General features: G+C 45.1%; 3 protein-coding genes across 3 annotated transcripts in view; 1 reads left to right on the forward strand and 2 right to left on the reverse strand.

Moving 5' to 3' along the window:
• Window positions 1–2,358: 2,358 nt before the first annotated feature.
• DERPC (DERPC proline and glycine rich nuclear protein) lies at window positions 2,359–4,705 on the reverse strand. Its single transcript, XM_059999339.1, has one exon. The coding sequence runs from the start codon at window positions 4,703–4,705 to the stop codon at window positions 3,083–3,085; it is 1,623 nt and encodes a 540-aa protein (XP_059855322.1). The 3' UTR covers window positions 2,359–3,082.
• On the reverse strand, window positions 4,702–13,626 carry CHTF8 (chromosome transmission fidelity factor 8). The gene is made up of 4 exons (XM_059999340.1): window positions 13,556–13,626; window positions 5,699–5,756; window positions 5,314–5,431; window positions 4,702–4,926 (listed from the first exon to the last, which is right to left on the reverse strand). Exons 2-4 carry the CDS (start codon window positions 5,719–5,721, stop codon window positions 4,702–4,704), a joined length of 366 nt encoding a protein of 121 aa, XP_059855323.1. The 5' UTR covers window positions 5,722–5,756; window positions 13,556–13,626.
• Window positions 13,627–13,642: 16 nt separating this feature from the next.
• Window positions 13,643–19,750, forward strand: part of UTP4 (UTP4 small subunit processome component) — a 32,808-nt gene continuing 26,700 nt past the window's right edge. The window contains exons 1-3 of the mRNA XM_059999337.1: window positions 13,643–13,760; window positions 15,042–15,202; window positions 17,560–17,751. Of these exons, the coding sequence (XP_059855320.1) occupies window positions 15,044–15,202; window positions 17,560–17,751 (351 nt within the window). The 5' untranslated portion in view covers window positions 13,643–13,760; window positions 15,042–15,043. The remainder of the gene's footprint in view (window positions 13,761–15,041; window positions 15,203–17,559; window positions 17,752–19,750) is intronic.

Consider the following 19,750-nt stretch of genomic DNA (forward strand, 5'->3'; position numbering starts at 1 on the left):
AACATCCCAAGGATGAGCCAGACTAGCAGGGAGTTAGCACTGGACTGGTTTTAAGTGTGAAGTGTGTGTATATATATGTTAAAAAGGAAAGTTTGCCAGGAGGAACAAACGGTGGTGGTGGTGCTAAAGGCCATAGCTCAAGGCTCTATGGAGGCCTTGAGCTGAATGTATTCTACCTGGAAATTGCCCACATATCTAGATTGTCTTGTCTGTGATCTCTGCTGAGGAGGTAAAATGTTTTCGTCATCTACCAGGAAGATTAAACCCCAACATGCTCAGAAAGGAAGTGAGGGCTTGGGTATTTCAACCTGTATACTCCTGAATTCCGCTCTCAAATTCAGCTCTGACTGAGTCTAAGACAGCCTCCTCACTTCGCTTCGCTTCACTTCACAGTGATAGTCACCTGTTCCACCCTCCTCCTCATCGGGTAAGTTTTTCAAGGTGGCGAGTGACACAGAGCCTGGACTCTCACGGGCCCCTCTGCAATAGGCAAGCCTGCCCTCAGCACGTGGGGAAAAGCTATTAGGAGCCTCTGACCACACTGTCTACAGTCCTGGAACTGCCTGGACAGATTCCTTGGCAGATGAGCAGTACCCATGATGTTCAGGCTACGGTTGTTGACAATCACCTCTAATGGAAAGCTTTTCAGTGTTCCCTAAGGGAACCCTCAATCCAAGCTGGTCATCGTTGAGACTGTCCATTCTCCTCAGTGGCTTCTCCAGGGAATTCTTACAGCCAAGTTGTGGATAGTCACTACTGCATTTGCTTGCTTCTGTCCAGAAACCAAACTAGGAGATGGAATTGGTATCTAAATCCTAAGGTTCTTCTCTTCTCTCACGCCTCTCGAGGCTGTTTGATTTCCCTCTTTTTTGGAGGGGGAGTGAGGGAAGGCCATTTTCTACAGATCTGCAATCCACAGACTGTTCTGAGCTCTTGGATTTGAAAACTGGGATATTGACTAAGCCTTTGACTTAGAGGTTGCTTGCTCAAGTGTGCTTTCTCGCCAAACATCCACCCTCAGAGGGGCCTGCTGAGCCCTCAGAACCAGCACTAAGGTGGACAGTAGTCGACGGGGCAAGCCTCTAGTGTGCCCAGGTGCTTCCTACGAAGGAACAAAGTGTGCTCTGAGCCAGACTGGCAAACCCTGGTGCTTCATCTCCCATGAACTCGGGGGTCTTCCAGCTGCAGCGAACACTGCTGCATCACACAGACCTTGAGTTTGTAAGAAGACGACTGCTGGTTGACATCAGGCCTAATCCATGAAGGCTGGGAAGAGGCGGCAGGCGTTTGCTGAAGGCAGTTGTTCCAGGCTCTTCCATGTTTTTTGCTGGCCAAGAAGTAAACTATTTTGAACACTACAATGGAAGAAATCCGGTCAGCCAACTGCAGAGCGCAGACTTCACTAAGGGCTTGTTTTTCTTCAGCTTTTACTTGAAGGTTAATGTAGGATGGACTCCCAGATGGAGAACTCTTGGCTGTCCTACCATCAGCTCTGCCTTGCTCTGTGACAATCAACTTTCTCCAGATCAAGAGTAGGCAGGTACAAGTAGTGGGCCCACAACGTTTGACCTCAACTGGTTTTTCTAAGTTATTTTGTACATTTTTCAGCAGCGAAACCAAACTGGGTCTTCAGCTTTATTCCCGTTTCTTGTAAGGGAAGAGCCTTTATACAATTGGACACATTTTGGGTTTTCCTCAATGAGAATTTTAATCCTCTTTTGTATTATTTCTACAATAATTTGTAAACATATTTATTTTTACTTTGTTTTTTTTTTTTTTTTTTTACTTTCAGGTCAAATTTTTTATACTGCACTTATTTGTCAAAATAAAGATTCTCACATAATGCTGGTACCTCTGAGCTCCTCCCTCCCTCTTTGTATTTAACAAAAGCTAGCTCTTTATTCCAGTTTCAAGATTGGTACTCGAGGAAGAACTAGTTTTGCCGAGGAAATTCCACTGGAACTCAGAAGCAGGTAAGTTGTCACAGCTGCCTCTGGACCTGGGGAATACAGTAAGTCTACCTTGATAACTGCACACCTATGGTGGCTTAATTTTTTATTGTAGAGAGTGGACGGGGTCTTTGGTGAAATTACGAGCCAGTGAGTGAGCCCTAGTTAACCAGCTAAGGCTAAAAACCAAAGCTTGCTTCCTCCTTGAAAATGTCATTATCTGGAAGGTAATGTAGGACTGTGGCCAAGCTGAAACAATGAAAAGCAGTGGGTAAACTTCCTTCCCTGTGGAACAGGTAATAAAAAGGGAGTGAAATCAATAGCCCTCTCGTCCCATTTATTAAAGAAACAGTAAGAAAAGGTACAATGCAGGAAAACACCATCCTTTCACATCAGGCTGAACGAAGCACAGTGATTTCTCCCCTTCACTCCCCCCACCCCCACCCCAATTCCCATAACCCCATCCACGTCAGTTTAATTTTGAGGTTCTCTGATTGGGAGTACCAGTGGAGAGGGAGCGGGATGAGCAGTGGAGCCTTGATCCTGGCCTTCTCTAAGCAGGCCCGGTCAGGCCAGCAGAAATTTGGTGGCTCTCTGAAGTGGCTGCACTTCCCTGTTCTGTGTTCCAGCCCCCAGGGGAAGGTATGGCAGTAGAGGGTGACCAGGTCAGCGCTGCTGAAGCATGGTCCGCTCACCAACGCAACATTTCTAGACAGCAGTGAGCTGATTCTCCGGTGGTGAGCAGGGGAGCGCATATGAATTGGAACCTGCAGGCCAATGTATCCCTGAGGAAAAGTCCACAAGAACAATTCAAGAAACTAGTAAGAAACAAGGGGCAGAAAGCTGTGGGACAAAAGCACAGCAGGCTTCTGGAAGGCTGGAGATTCCTTCTCGCAAGGTGGGATCATTCCCACCTGCCAAAGTCCATGTCCCACAGATAACATTTCACCTTCAGTCAAGAAAGACGCGGGGGGGGGGGGGGGGGGGGGCGGGCGGGAAAGGCTCATTTGAAGTTGAGCCCCAGCTATGTACTTCAGACTGTAGCTCCATATCTACCCTTTCACCTAAAACACAGCCCCTGCCCAGAACCACAGTGCCTGGAAACCAGGGTGGTCCTGGAGAGAAAATGGTGTTTAAGGGGGTAACATTCCATTTGGGTACATTGCAGCCATTGGACCCCCTGGTCTGGGGAAAGCAGCTGGGTTGGTGCCAGGGAGGCTCCCCACTCTAGGAAATGGGACCAAAGTCTTGCTTACAGGGCCATTCATCCTTGGAAAGGAAGCTGGGTTTAGACCCAGGGTCCCAGTTGGCCTTGCAAAAGGAGCTGGGTTGATACCCACCGGGCCTGCTGGCGAAGAGCCTAGGGGCCCAGGAGCTGACCTGGGGAAAGTAACCTGACCAGGACCTAATGGGCCAGTAGACCTTGGGAAGGTAGCTGGACTTGGACCCTGTAAACCAGTGGCCCTTGGAAAGTTAGCTGGGTTGGAGCCTAGTGGCCCAGAGGCTCTTGGGAAAATTGCCGGACTTGAGCCCTGGAGGCCAGCAGACCTCTGGAAGTTAACTGGGTTTGAAGCCAATGTGTTAGAAGACTGAGAGAAAGCAGCTGGGTTCAATCCCCCTGAACCTGTCCCCCTTGGAAAAGGATTAGCATTTACTCCCATGGGGCCAGCGGGCCTTGAAAAATGAGCTGAATTAGGGCCAATGGGGCCAGGAGCCCTCGACATGGGAGATGGATTTGGCCCCGGAAGGCCAATTCCCCGAGAGCCAGGACCCGAGTTTGGGCCTATGGGGCCAGGTATTCTGGCCATGGAAGATGGGCTTGTGCCCATGTTTCCAGAAGACTGTGAGAAAGCAGCTGAATTTGCTCCTAAAAGACCTGCTGCTCTTAGAATGGGTGCAAGATCTAGGCTTTGAGGTCCAGCCATTCTTAAGTTAAGACCAGATCCTGTGCCCAAGAGGCCACCTGCTCTGGTGTCCAAATTAGGGCTTGGAGCCAGGCTACCTGCCCTTGGGTTAGGCCCAAGGCCTGGGCCCAGGCCACTTGACCTTGGGTTGGGCCCAAGGCCAGGGCCTGGAAACATACCTGACCTCGGGGCAGGGTTTGTACCTACAAAGCCTGATCTCAGATTGGGACTTGGTCCGGGGCCCAGGCCAACGGGCCTAGGATTGGGAGGACCATTCCCAGAAGTCAACAGGACACCTGCTCTCAGGTTGGGTCCAGATCCAGGGCCCATGGGGCCACCACTTCTGGGGTCAGGACCTGTTCCCAGAAGACCACCTGGCCTTGGGTTGGACATAGGACCTGGCCCTGGGAGACCCCCTAACCTTGGGTTAGACAGAGGCCCTGGGCCTGGAAGAGCCCCTGCTCTAGGATTTAGAGCTGACCCTGGGCTTGGGCCCAAGAGACCACCCGGCCTTGGGAAAGAAACTGCACCTGTGCCAGTGGGATTCATCCCTCTTGGAAAAGAAGCCATGCTTGGGTCACGAGCACCAGCAGGGAAAGGTGCTGGATTTGAAGCCAATGAGCCTGATGAAGTTGGAAAAGGAGACGGGTTCCTTGGAAACGGGGCCAAATTTCCACCAAGAGAGCCGGTTGCCATAAGGAAGGGATCTGAGTTCATACCCAGAGGGTGGCCTGTGTTTAAAGCAGGACCCCCTTGTGGTCCCAGGGAACTGTCCATCCGTCCTCGAGGTGGCAGCGGAGCACGAGTCCAAGGAGTTGGCCGCTCTCTAGGGAAAATCCGGGGTTCTTTCATACTTTCTTGGGGACGTTGGTGATAATGGGCTTGGGGCGAGTTTTGAAAAGGATCTTGTTTTTGATGAGTGCTGTTACCACGTACTGGGTGCCACTCCTGCAGTCAAGGTCATCACAGTCCTGCTCCCCGGGAGTGTGTTTAACAAGGACGGCAAAAGGTTTCTCCAGATGGATGATTTTCCCATACAGGATATGATGCCCCACGATCAGCACAGGGATTCCCTTTGGCAGAACAAGAATGAGATGCCTGAGGTTCAGGGCAAGGTCGTAACATTCAGGTGCCTTCTAGAGATGCTCTTGGGAGGCAATGCTGGCACCTCCACTCCCTCAACCACTGCTGAGAAGCCACAAAGGACAACCCACCCTCATATCCTTTTCACTCTTTCTAGCCCCAAGTAAGAGAATTTCTACTTTTAGAACTGTGACCTTTCCAGATTCCCCAAAGCTAAATTTCCCTGCTACTGCAGAGGTGGGGGGAGAACAAGCAATGGCTTAGCTAGACCTTGAATAACAAACCTGAGGGCAGTCCTCACTCTGGGTCCTGGGAGCACCACCTTGGTGTAGCTTGCTTTCCTGAAGCATTAGGCAGGGAAAGAAAAGTCCCCTCACCTCAGTGGTGTAATGTAGGTCTCCCAGGAGGTTTCCAGCTAATCCAGTGCTGTAGCGAGCCTCGATCTCCCCCTGTAGCTCCATCAGCACCCATTCTGCCAGGCCTCCAGCCCCAGCACTGCAAGCAAAGGGCTGGCGGTTACAATATTTTGGAGGGGTGAAGGATGAATAATAGTGTCCTACACCACCATTCAAGGCCCAAGAGATCTCTTTGCTGAGCACGAATTCTTGGGAAACTGGGCAGTGCTAGACACTGAACTAGAAATTGAAATGCAAGGATTTGTGCAAGATGCACCTAAGGACCCCAATTCTTCCAGGGAAATTTCAAACCTATATAGCCCTAATCATTCAAGCTAAATTAAAAAAAGTCTCAAAAGGTACTCACCTGGAAATAATGATCTGCACCATGAGCTTCCCGTCTTTAAAAAGCAACTGAAAATAAGCTGTAGAAAAAAAAAATTTCTTTAGGATAATAACAATAGCTAACATTTGTCACTTACTGTGTGCTAGGCACTTTTGTAAGTGCATTAGACATATTTAATTTCAATCCCCTAACAACTCTATAACATGTAACATTTTTAAACTGATATTGTACATATAAAATTGCTTCAGATCACCAAGGGTCAACTACAGGGTGGAAAGTTAATAGGTATCACAACTGTGTTCAAGGTCGCATAGCTACTAGTCTACGAGCCGGGATCTGAACCCAACACATACACCGCAGAGCCCACACTCTTGGCCAGTATGCTAACTTGCCTTTCTCAAGGATATTATATTTTCCATTCTGCATGGTTCTAAAACACTAAGGAATTCTTTTAGGTTTTACTTTTTCCTTTGGTGATGACATAAGCTTCATGTCTGCCACTTTGGTTATCTTATATTTCAAGGTTCAAATGATCTCTTTTAACTAAAAGCCAAGAGAATGGAAAAGGTCTTCCAGACAACTTTAGTGAACAGTAAGCTGATTTCTGATGTGATTCTCATCAAACACTTTGCCCATCTTTCATCATTTAGACACTAAGGATACCCTGACGCTTAATCTACTTTCGTTTTATACAATGGCACCACCTGGTGGCAAGTTTGCGGCACTCTACAAGAATGAGTTAAAATGGGACATTTTTGCCTGAAACAACTGGCTTCTTGTACTTTGTCTTCCTGAGAAGGATAGATTAATGGGGAGATTGAGGGATGGGGGATCTAAACTATAGCTTCTGTACAAATCTTTCCAATGAATAGATGGAGCCTAGTGGAAGGTTATCAGATCAGTGTTTACCAACTGTAGAACAACAAGTTAATAGGAATTATAATTGTGCTCACGATTAGCAAACACCTGCTTAAAGTTAAACAGGTTTCCTTACTGACATGTTAATCTTTGTTTTGGATCTCCAGTGAAAAGTATATTCACGGCAGCCCTGTAAGACAGCGGAACCTCTTACTCTTGAGCACCAAACACATTTTGGAAATATGAGGTTGGTCAATCAGTGGTCTTCAAATTCAAATATAAAGAGCAGCTAATATTTATTCAATTTTTACTATGAATCAGATGCTGTGCATATATATCATGGGTGGTATCTCATTCAACCACTCTGAGATAGGGACTTATCTGTATTTTGCAGATAAAGTTACTGAGGGATACATCTGCTTTATGTGGTACACACACAGCTAGCAGGTGGTAGAGCCAACACAAGAACCTAGGTCATCCAACTTTACACTCATAATCAATACCCTCTCAAAGGAGAAAACCAAGTGAGAATAAAAAGGCATGAAGGCATCAGGCAGGCACTGCGTACATGCATTCAGCAAGAGCTGAATCAAGAAGTCATGTTTGAATAAGCCAGACCTGCTGTAGCAGTACCAGGTGTGGTACTGCTTGACAACAGGTAATACACTGGCTCAGGACGGCAAAGGTCTTCTGACAGATAAGAAGGCCCCACCTCCACCATCAACAGAACAATCAAAAGCACTTTTAATATTCTTCCAAGGTTTCTTGAAGGAGAGACTAATAATTAAAAATCAGAAGGCCTAAATTCAGGTTCCAGCCTGTAAGTGTGGAACTCTTTCAGTGTCATCATACACAAGTCACTTAATGACCGTGGGGCTAAAACCTGGATTGTCTGACTCATTTAACTATCATGAAGACCAAATAAAACATATGTGGAGGGCTTCCTTGATGGCGCAGTGGTTAAGAATCCACCTGCCAACGCAGGGGACACGGGGTCGAGCCCTCGTCCGGGAAGATCCCACATGCCACAGAGCAACTAAGCCCGGGCGCCACAACTACTGAAGCCCACGTGCCACAACTACTGAAGCCTGCGCACCTAGAGCCCATGCTCCACAACAAAGAAGCCCACACACCGCAATGAAGAGTAGCCCCCACTCACTGCAACTAGAGAAAGCCCGCGCAGCAACGAAGACCTGACGCAGCCAATAAATAAATTTTTTTAAAAAATGTGGAAATGCTTTAAAGACTAACATATAGCTAATGTTTTAAAGAATGGGATAAATAAATCAACATTTCCACACTATAATTGTGAGTAAAATTCAGAGAATGGTAGGTACATTTTAGCCATGAATCAAAAAAGGCTCAATAATTGAAATTGAAGTTGTGAAGTTTCTAAAGGTTAATAAATGCATATAGATTGAGAAGAGTTCTTGTAAGTAAGTTTTTGATGACTGATGAAATAGTATATTTTCCTTGGTAAGTGTAAAATACAGGTGGTTTCACAGAAGCAATATGGTGTTCACACAGATACAAATTTTAGGAAAATCATGGCAGGGAAGGAGATTAATCTTTAAGACCTCTGACCACATGTTTGAGATAGGAATGTGCAGACTGTTTAGGCAAAGGGGATGTAGAAATATTTTCAGTGCATTCCCCATTTCCTCGACAGTCTCCTATCAGAACAGGAATTCAAAACAGTGGCCTAAAGGGATTTCCCTGGTGGTCCAGTGGTTGGGACTCACCACTTTCACTGCCGTGGGCCTGGGTTCAATCCCTGGTCAGGGAACTAAGATACCGCGAGCTGCGTGGCGCGGCCAAAAAATAAAAACAAAAACAAAAAAACAGAAAAAACGGTGGCATAAGTGAATAAAGGAAAACAGACGCCTAATAGCTGGGTCAGAGTAGCTGTACCTCCATACTTGTCGCTGTGCTTCAATGAGCACACACAGCTCTCTATCCACTTATGTAGGAGGCCCTGCCTGAGTACACCTATTGATACTGGTAGACATCTAGCAATTCTTGTAAAAATAAGAATTCTGTGGCCTAAAAACTTGTGCTAGACCTAATGAGATGCCGGAGATGTGAATACAAATGAAGTTCACACCCAGCTTACAAGAGTCTAGCTCACAGGAACCTGTGGACTGATATAGCTATATTTATGTACGTGAGGGTGTATTTACCAAGTTAGTAAGTGATGTAGGGGAAGGCATCCCTTTCGTGAATTTTAAAATTCTACTTTAGCACCTTAAAATATCCCATTGGCTGAATCAGATTCTTCTTCTTGCTCCCTGCTCTAGGCAACTATTCTCAAGAGTAGGTATGTATACCTGAGTAAGTCACTGATAACACACCTGATGGAGGCGACAGGGAATATGTATTTCACTTAGTGTGGAGATGACTAAAAAAGATAATGAGGGGCTTCCCTGGTGGCGCAGTGGTTGGGAGCCTGCCTGCTAATGCGGGGGGCACGGGTTCAAGCCCTGGTCTGGGAGGATCCCACATGCTGCGGAGCAACTGGGCCCATGAGCCACAACTACTGAGCCTGCGCGTCTGGAGCTTGTGCTCCACAACAAGAGAGGCCGCCATAGTGAGAGGCCCACGCACCGCGATGAAGAGTGGCCCCCGCTCACCGCAACTAGAGAAAGCCCTCGCACAGAAACGAAGACCCAACACAGCAAAAATAAACAAACTCCTACCCCCAACATCCCCTTAAAAAAAAAAAAGATAATGAGAACATGCAGCCCAATCTGTCCTCATCCCCTTGAAAGTAGGCAGAAAAAATCAGTAGGAAAACAAGGAGGTGAAGAAGTATAATACAAGTCAAATCCTATTAGTAATAACAAGTAACATAATGAAAATTTTCCGTATAACAAAAAGATTTCTAAGTCTTCAGTCTCAACTTATTCCAACATTTAAAAATAAGCACAGCAATTTCTAAGTGCTTGTTCTAAGGTATTGCTTGTGTAGAAACTGCAGCTTTATCAAGAGCAACATCTGAAGGCACGGTTTGATGAATGTACCATATCAAATCATGACACTAAAAGGAGTCACTGGAAGAGACTGCCCAGCACCTCACTCTCAACAGCCTTGAGTTTAATCCCAGATTTAGCTAGGACCAACTAACTGGTCTTTGTTGAAGAATAATAATTCCAAGTTCCTGTACAGCCAGGAAGAACTGATGCCACTTTTCAAAAAGATGTTTAAATTCAATATATTTCAGAGCGGAGTCTCACAGGCCACAACTACAGTACATACTTGGAGACTTGGAGAGATAGGAAGGTGTGGAAAAAACCATCCAAACACCTTTCCCCTGCAATGAATTATTTTGACTCCCTACCCCTCCCCTTATAAAAGGGGGAAATGTTTTACTATTCAATTTTGGGGGGCCTTTACATAGCTAAACAAACTAAACACATAAGTTCTATATTCCTAACTTAGTCAAATGACTTTAGCTATGTAAACAAAACTTTTTAAAAAGCACTTTGTATGTTTTAACTATTTTTTCCCTTAAAGGAAAAAAAAAGCCTTTGTGGGGGGCTTCAGGATTTCTAGAAATATTATCTAAGAAATTTCTAGAAATATCTGAGGTTGCCCCAGATCATCCCCAGTCTTGAGACCTGGAGTTACTTTGGAGATCCTGAGTAAAGTCAAGACACTGTTGTTTCTCAGGACAGTGGTCCAGATGACTTCAAGACCCCTGAACAAACCACAGATGAGCACAGAAACCCACATTCTCAGAATCAACCAAGACTCACAATGGTAACCCTAATCAAAACTCAAAAGGTCTGTCTGAAATCAGACCAAATCTGGGATACATCTTATTTAACTGTCATTTTGAAAGTCATTAAAAACCTGAAAAATCAAAGTGCCACCACAATTTCTTAATTAGGAAGAAAAATTCAGGCAGAGCATTATCTTTGTAATACAAAAAGCTTCATTTCTCACATAGCTAAACCTTTTTGAACATTTATCTGGATTCTCCCTTTTCATCCTGAAAACAATGCTATGATACAGGTACTATCACTCCCATTTTACAGTGAGGAAACACGCTTAGAGAAGCTAAAGGTTAAGTAACTGGTGGAACAGCTAGTAAGTGGTAGACAGGGAATGTGAATTCTAACTCCTCCACAATCCGGCCTGTCCTGCAGTCCTCTCACACAGCACCTTCTCATGCAGGACATCAGTACAGGAACTTGCTTTACAAACATTAGTCTTTCTCATAACATCTCCCACAAGATGGCAAATAAACCACCTATGAAGAAGATGTTATATCTCGCCACCGAAGTAACTATGACATCTGTTGGGTAGGCAGCTCAAAACAAATGAGCCTGCTTTTCATCATATCCAACTGACGAGATTTAGGTTTCTGAAATCCCTAGAGATGTACTCAAGGTTACCTCCAGGATTCAAAACTATAGCCTAAAACTCCGTTTCCTGCCTGTGTAAGGCAAAACAAGTCAAAAGAACAGAGCACATTCTTTGTCACTGATTCATCTAATCTCCTACAAAATTTCTTATCCATTGGTTTCTGAGTTGTTAAATTGTTAATATTACTAAGGTCTTACAGAGAACATCATGAGCAATGATCCTCATGATGGTTAACTGCCCCCAAAATAAAATGTAGCAGAAGACAGCATGGTATGTATCGTATTAAACAGATTATGCAGCTTTCACTGAAACAGGGGCTTTGATTCAATGGTTTAACCTAACTACACATAATTAAATTTTATTACAGCTAAACAATGTTTAGCTGCAATAAACATTGGCCCTTTCATCTTTTCTTGTTGCTTTTTAAACGGAATAAAGGCTTTAACTTTACAATTCTTAATTTAAAAACATTCATTTTTATTTTTAAAAATTAAATATGACACAAAATGTTTGCAAATTGCTGGGCCAACAATTAGCACTTATTGAGTTCTTATTCGGTCCCAGAAACTACTCTTTGTGTTTAGGGATTCAGTGAGAACTGAATCAGACCTGGATTCTGATTCTGCCATTTATCTAGCCTGCGTATGACAGGGGGTAATTTAATCTCAGGTTGCAGTTTCTCCACCAATAAATTGAGCATAAAAGAGAACCCATCTCAAAGGGTGGTTGTGAGCATTAAATGAAGTTTAGAATGTAAAGTCCTCAGCACAGTGCCTAACATGGTAAACCTTTAGGGTCAAGCTATTGATTACCTGGAGGAACATGGCATTTTCTTAGTACATGTCCAATAGAATGACTTTATACTACTGTGTACTTATTATTTTAATGTTTATAGTGGATTAAAACATCCTATAAAAGCAGCATGTTATCAGAATGAAATCAAGCTTACACAATGGGAGAACAATTCAAATATGGCAGTCAGGGTTCACCAAACTGCTTCTGGGATTAAGTTCTGGAACGTTTTTTACCTCTAAGCATGATAACTATTTCTCTGTGTGTCTTTCCATCAAATGAACAACTCAGGAACTTTTATATACAACTCAATACATTATTTTTATTAGCAGTGTTGTGATTTTGTGACTGATTGGGAGAGTCTAAGTTTCAAAGGGAAGATCTTGTCTCTCGACAGGCTTATGTTATGTCATTAAGAGCTAAAATCCAGTTTCTAAATGAGAAGCTTGCTCTCCTCCAAAAAGGGGCCATGGAGAGTAGGTGGAACTGAATGCTTCCAAACTTTTCATTAGTGAAGAGTGGGTTCAAAAACGTGTGTGGACACTATGCATACATGTGGTACTTTCCCATCACATTTTAAGATTCCCATGATGGAGGGAATCAATTACTGGTATTTGTAGACAATGGGTAGAAAAGATGACTTCAGTCGATCAGAGTTACTCCAGTTTTCTGCATCTTCTGCTACTCTGCGGCCCCTTCTACCCTTCCTCCTCCTACTGCTGTGGCACCCTATCTTCCCCAAAGCCCCTTCCTTTATAGCTCTACTTGAGGTCTCCCTCTGTACTGGATTCCCCTCCCACCAGCCACCATCTTCTCCACCCTCTCCCCGACCCCCTCCCCTCCCTTCAATTTCAGCTACAAACACTTCCTATTTCTAGCCCCGCCCACTTTCTGGGACTTCTCCATCCGCTTCCCCTCTTCCCCCCCCCCCAAACAAATTACCCCCGACTATCTCCAGGACCGCTTACCAAGCCGTTTAACCCTTTCTCCTACCTCCCAAGGGAACTACTCTTTAAACTGCCTTCCTCCACTCCCCACCCCCGGAATACTCTTTCCAAACCGTTCATCCTCCTCCCAAAGATCAGTCTTCAAACGTTACTCCTCTACCACCCTCATTTTCCAAATCGTTCCCTATTTCCCCCCGTCAATTCTTAAGTACTTCTCTCCTCCAGGACCCGACTCCACCCCACTCTTCTCTCGTCTCTCACTCCGCCCACAAATGAAGCTGGATCACTCTCCAGACTGTCTCTTCCTTCCAACCACCCTCCCAATTACCGCTCCCGGCAGCATCTCCCCCACGACTTAAAATGTCCCCTCGAAGGAACCTCACAGTCCCCCGCTAAGTCCCCTTTCTGATGTTCCCGCTACTTCCTGGGTTCCAGTTCTACCCCACTCTCGCAAGCATCCCGTGCTGGGTTCCCTCCCCACCCAGGGAAGAACCCCTTCCCGCACATACCTCGAGGTTCCGGCCCGCGCCGCCCCCTTCTCCGTCCTCCGCCCGCGCTCGGCCACTCTTTCCGCCCTTCTCCCGCTCCGCCCTGCTCGCTCCCTTCCTTCCCTCCGCCTTCCGACTCCACATTGCTCCCTTCTCCACAATTCCCGGCCCTCCTACCAGGGGGCCCCTCTGGGTCGCCCCCCACCTCTGCACGGCCCTCCCCACTCCCCTCCCCCTTCCCGGCCTCCCCTCCCCCCCCCGCCGCTCCCCCACTCCCCGCCCCTCGGCTCGCCATTCTTCTTCTCGAGCCGCGTGCCCCGCCCGGCCCCAGCTCCCTAGCTTCCCGCTCCCTCGCACCCTCGCCCCCATTCCCGGCTCGGCCCTCGCTCCCCGCGGCCTCCCGCGCTCCCTGCCCGCGGCCTGACCTGCAATGGCGGCCGCCGAGCGCGGCGCCGCGCGGCCAACGGGCGACAACCGAACCTCCCGCCGCCGTCGCCGCCGCCGCGAGCACTGCCTGCGCACTTCCGGCCTTTCGGCGCGAGCACTTCCGGGGCAGAGCACGCGAGCGCGCGCGCACGTGGGGCCGGGGCGGAGAGAGGCGAGCGCCGAGAGTGGCTAGCCCATCCGCTGGTGAGTTGGGGAAGGGGCGTGGGGAGCGGGGATGGGACGGGGTGGGGGGTGTTAGAGCGGGTGAGGCCTGCTACAGGTCGGCGCCCGGCGGAGCTCGCCGATTCTCTTGTGCCGAGGCCGGTGGGGGCTACTCCGGAGATCCCCGGAGAGGGAAGGGGCGGTGGAGCCCTCGCGCGCGCGTTGGACGCACTCTTAGCCCGGCCCGGCCGAACGCGCCTGCTCTGCAGGCAGGTTCCTCACCTTGAAAGGAGACGAGTAGGGGGCGACCCAGAGCGGAGTGCGTATATTGGCGGCGACGGAGCGGCAGGTAGAGGGAGTAGTTGACAGATGCCGACCAGTCCTGTCGCTCCTCCCCTTGAGACGCTCTCTGTTCTTCCTGCCCCATCAGCCCCACCGTCAGTACAGTACCGTAGTTGAGTGTGTGATTTGAAAACTTAACATGCAGTAGAGATAGAGGTGTTTGCCAAAATGCAGATTGCTAGCCCTCCCCCCGCCCCAAAAGATTGGAATTCTGGAACTGTGGAATAGGACCCGGAATCCTGCATTTTTAAAAACCATTTATCGAGGTGATTTTGATACAGGAGTTCTGCGGAGTCTGCGGACCTGACTTTGAGATACTCCTTTAGACTGTCCACATTTCTTGTTTCTTTAGAGTGGTCGTGGTATTTATCCTCCTCTCCACCACCCCCACCCCCAGAAACCTCACACACAAAATACAAAGGAGACCTTAGTTCTGCCTCGAATACATCCACTCAGCTCCATGTGACTCCCTTCAAGTGCGCACTCCCAGTTAGAGAATGAGGTTATGTTCAGTCTTTTGCTCTAAGATCACGTTTTAAATTCTCACCCCTCTTTTCCTGGACCACTTCCTTCAGGCAGTTGTCAGGATTGCTGGCAGTCTGGGTGATGCTGTATGTGCTGATCTTTTTATTTTGTTGCTGAAGAATCCTGAGCTTCTGGAGACTGTTTGATAGATTCTGTATGGGCCATGAAAGCATCATTAGTTGGATATTTAGAAATGAACCTCCATCGGACTTCCCTGGTGGTCCAGTGGTTAAGAAGCGGCACTTCCAATGCAGGGGGCTCGGGTTCCATCCCTGGTTGGGGAACTAAGACTCCACATTCTGCCCGGCGCGGCCCCCTCCAAAAAAAAAAGTGAAAAAAAATAGAAATGAACGTCGATGAAATATAGTTGGAGTCTTCCACCTAGAATAGTGGTAATAAGAAACATGAGGTGTGACATACTGCTGTTTAACAATGATTCTTTTCTTGCCCCCCTAGGAATGGGTGAATTTAAGGTCCATCGAGTACGTTTCTTTAATTATGTTCCATCAGGGATCCGCTGTGTGGCTTACAATAACCAGTCAAACAGATTGGCTGTTTCACGAACAGATGGCACTGTGGAAATTTATAATTTGTCAGCAAACTACTTTCAGGAGAAAGTAAGTCATTTGGGAGCCTGATTTGGTGTATTTGATGTTAATTTTTTTCTTAAGTTCAATTCTGCCAAATCTATGTTTTTTGTATTCAAAGAAATCAAAAGAATAGTAACTCTCCCCCACTCTCTCCGGAGTTGTTTAGAACCACATAACAAATATGCGATCTCTTGTCTGAATGATGCGCTTAGAGGTTTGATCTGTGTGATGTTGGTTAGAAAGATCCTACCTAGGAATTGTGGTGCTCACTGTCATTTGGAAACTGAGGTTTGCTAGATCTGTTGGGCAAAATAAGAAGGAAAATTGTCAAGACCATTGCTTCATATCAGTCTCTGCACCATTGTAACTTTGGTAAAGTGGCATTTCCTGCTATAAGTGTCAGTACCCATTTCATTGTCAATTCAGAAAAAATGATGAGACATTTTAATGTCAAACATTTTGGTGATGTAATATCAGGAAGATGGATTCCTAAGTTCGTCTGTCTGAGAGAAGGTAGATTTATATGCCTTATATTTGGGAATAAAGATTTTAAATTAGGTAAAGTACTGTTTGGGTGTATGCAAAGGGCTGTTACAGCAGCATATTTTTCAAAGGCAGTGATTACTGATTTCAAGTGCAATAAAATAATTCCAGTCACATTTACTGAGTGCCTTACATGCCATAGGCACCATGAAATAAATGAATAGAAGGAAAAATGAATGAATGCAGTGCCCAGCAACTTAGTACTTGGAATTTAGGCACTCTGTAAATGTTTCTAAATGACTGAGTGGCAAGTATTAGGCATTAAGATGAATGTCAGAGGCCCTACCTTCAAGGAGTTCAAAATCCAGTGGGGGAAAGGTGAGTATACAGTTTGCAAACAGTGTGGCAAATTTTATGATAGACCTAAGCAGAGGCATAGAATCTTAGTGGAGAGGTGCCTTCTCTGATGAGGTGTGTTTAGGATTCCTGGAAAGAGATGACTTACTGAGCTGATCCCTGAAGCACTAATAGGAGTTAAGAAATTGCTGGTCACCACAAAGGAGTCACATTCCATAGAATGAAAAACATGCTATGGTACATGCTTGTTGCATCCTGTGATTTTTCTTGTCATTTACGATAATTGGAATTATGTAATAGTTCATATATATTTGTTTAATGTCTTCTTCCTTGCTGAACTTCAAATTTTATGAAAACAAGGACCTTGTCAGTGATATTCATGGCTGTATCCCCAACATTTAGCAAGTGCCTAGGACAAAGACACTGCTTAGTTAATACATGTTGAATGAATAAGTCAACTGGTCTTTACCTAGTACCTCTTATTTTCCTCTCTCATCTGTTTTCTTTTTTTTTTTTTTGAACAATTAATTCAGTCTAGTCTTCCACTTTCTCTATGTTCCCTTCCCTGGTATTGAAGATTGCTTAGCTCTGAACAAGAGCTTGTTTCTCAGAACAAGAAAACATTATATCTCTGAGAGTGAAGAGTAGTGCCTAGGAGTAAGGAGACCCACATTCTCTTCATGTTGTTGACTTTGGCCCTTTGGGCAAGCCACTTAATTAATGAATATTTTGCCTTTTCAAGTTCAGATAGGAAAAATTATACCTCCTCATTCCCTTTTGTATCAAGCAGATATAAGAGTAAAATTCCTGGGCTTCCCTGGTGGCGCAGTGGTTGAGAGTCCGCCTGCCGATGCAGGGGACACGGGTTCGTGCCCCCGTCCGGGAAGATCCCACATGCCGTGGAACGGCTGGGCCTGTGAGCCATGGCTGCTGAGCCTGCGCGTCCGGAGCCTATGCTCCGCAACAGGAGAGGCCACAGCAGTGACAGGCCCGCGTACCGCAAAAAAAAAAAAAAAAAAAAAAAGAATAAAATTCCTTGATAGTATGAATGCTTTTTGAGTGCTAAGAAAACACTTAGAAATCTGAGACTTGAATGAAAAGCTGGAGTGAGCTGCCTTTGTTTAATTTTTTAAACAGCTTTTAATTGGTGAAATTGACACACAGTAAGCAACGTGTATTCAAAGTGTATGTATTGGTAACTTTTGACATATGTACACCTTTGAAATTATCACTCAATCAAGATAATTGCCATGATTTTTAAAAATTAGATACATCAGATACAAACTGGATTGTCTGAAACTTTATTGTCTAAAAAGGTTTTGCAGAACAAGTCCTAGTAAAAGAAACAAAACCAACTGTATAAGTAACTAAAATGTGAACCTGAAAAAAATGAAAATATCAGTACCATGATCTTCAGATAGTGTAAAACCCCACACTAGTTGTTTCTAGAGAGGCATTTTGATTTTCACCTTTTTGCCTGTGACCACTCAGTGCTAGTAGCTGATGAATTCGTGGTGGGTTGAAAAGTTATGGTGTTTCTGTAGTTTTTCCCAGGTCATGAGTCTCGGGCTACAGAAGCTCTGTGCTGGGCAAACGGACAGCGACTGTTTAGTGCTGGACTCAATGGAGAGATTATTGAGTATGATTTGCAGGCGTTAAACATCAAGTATGCTATGGATGCCTTTGGAGGACCCATTTGGAGCATGGCTGCCAGCCCCAATGGCTCTCAACTTTTGGTCAGTAAGCAACTATTGGTAATTCAAACCAAGATTTCTCTTCTGCCCACTTAAACTTGCTTCCTTATGTTCATAGGAAGGTGAAATTGTATTATAGCATGTAGCAACTCCACTCTGAGCTGGATTCCAGCAACCAAGCAAGCAATTGTATCTGGATTCCAATACGAGATACAAGATTGGGATTCTTGTTGGGGATTTAAAACTCGCTTGTCCTTTGGCACTCTTTCTGCTGCTACTTTGGACCTTGTTGATTCATTTATGAAACCAGAGGTTTCAGTTTGGTTCAGCATTTCCCAAACTGTGTTCTTTGGAATTGGGAGATGTAGAAACTGTCTTTTGTTTTGTTGTGCCTTGTGTTTTATGATAAGTTTTGTTTCAGAAATACGGCGTACTAAATCCTTCTGTAGATTCACAGCACACGTTAGTATATCTAAACTTCTGATAGGTCCTTCTACAAGTCAACCTGTGGAACCATGTTTTTCCAGTGTTTCTCAAAAAATTTTTGAGCACAGACTTAAGACTCCCCTCCCCCCCCGAGAGGGCAGACAGCAGAAGCAAGAAGAACTACAACCTGCAGCCTGTGGAACAAAAACCACATTCACAGAAAGAGACAAGATGAAAAGGCAGAGGGCTATGTACCAGATGAAGGAACAAGATACAACCCAAGAAAAACAACTAAATGAAGTGGAGATAGGCAACCTTCCAGAAAAAGAATTCAGAATAATGATAGTTAAGATGATCCAGGACCTCGGAAAAAGAATGGAGGCAAAGATCAAGAAGATGCAGGAAATGTTTAACAAAGACCTAGAATTAAATAACAAACAAACAGAGATGAACAATACAATAACTGAAATGAAAACTACACTAGAAGGAATCAATAGCAGAATAACTGAGGCAGAAGAACAGATAAGTGGCCTGGAAGACACAATGGTGGAATTCACTGCTGCGGAACAGAATAAAGAGAAAAGAATGAAAAGAAATGAAGACAGCCTGAGAGACCTCTGGGACAACATTAAACACAACAACATTCGCATGATAGGGGTCCCAGAAGGAGAAGAGAGAGAGAAAGGACCAGAGAAAATATTTGAAGAGATTATAGTCAAAAACTTCCCTAACATGGGAAAGGAAATAGCCACCCAAGTCCAGGAAGCGCAGAGTCCCATACAGGATAAACCCAGGGAGAAACACACTGAGACACATAGTAATTAAATTCGCCAAAATTAAAGACAAAGAAAAATTGTTAAAAGCAGCAAGGGAAAAACGATAAATAACATACAAGGGAACTCCCATAAGGTTAACAGCTGATTTCTCAGCAGAAGCTCTACAAGCCAGAAGGGAGTCACATGATATACTTAAAGTGTTGAAAGGGAAGAACCTACAACCAAGATTACTCTACCCGGCAAGGATCTCCTTCAGATTCATGGAGAAATCAAAAGCTTTACAGACAAGCAAAAGCTAAGAAAATTCAGCACCACCAAACCAGCTCTACAACAAATGCTAAAGGAACTTCTCTAAGTGGGAAACACAAGAGAAGAAAAGGACCTACAAAAACAAACCCAAAACAATTCAGAAAATGGTCCTAGGAACATACATATCAATAATTACCTTAAACGTGAATGGATTAAATGCTCCAACCAAAAGACACAGGCTTGCTGAATGGATACAAAAACAAGACCCATCTATATGCTGTCTACAAGAGACCCACTTCAGACCTAGGGACACATACAGACTGAAAGTGAGGGGATGGAAAAAGATATTCCATGCAAATGGAAATCAAAAGAAAGCCAGAGTAGCAATACTCATATCAGATAAAATAGACTTTAAAATAAAGAAAGTTACAAGAGACAAGGAAGGACACGACATAATGATCAAGGGATCGATCCAAGAAGAAGATACAACAATTATAAATATATATGCACCCAACATAGGAGCATCTCAATACATAAGGCAACTGCTAACAGCTATAAAAGAGGAAATCGACAGTAATACAATAATAGTG

The sequence above is a fragment of the Delphinus delphis genome, chromosome 20, assembly GCF_949987515.2.
Source record: "Delphinus delphis chromosome 20, mDelDel1.2, whole genome shotgun sequence".
In the NCBI taxonomy this organism is placed as follows: domain Eukaryota; kingdom Metazoa; phylum Chordata; class Mammalia; order Artiodactyla; family Delphinidae; genus Delphinus; species Delphinus delphis.

Bases quoted from the DNA above. Each gene is read 5' to 3' on its own strand.
- DERPC (XM_059999339.1), bottom strand. From the start codon at position 4,705: ATGAAAGAACCCCGGATTTTCCCTAGAGAGCGGCCAACTCCTTGGACT.
- CHTF8 (XM_059999340.1), bottom strand. From the start codon at position 5,721: ATGGTGCAGATCATTATTTCCAG. The intron at 5,432-5,698 runs GTGAGTACCTTT...CTTTGCTTGCAG, and splicing joins GTGCAGATCATTATTTCCAG to TGCTGGGGCTGGAGGCCTGG. The intron at 4,927-5,313 runs GTGAGGGGACTT...GTTCTGCCAAAG, and splicing joins ACCTACATTACACCACTGAG to GGAATCCCTGTGCTGATCGT.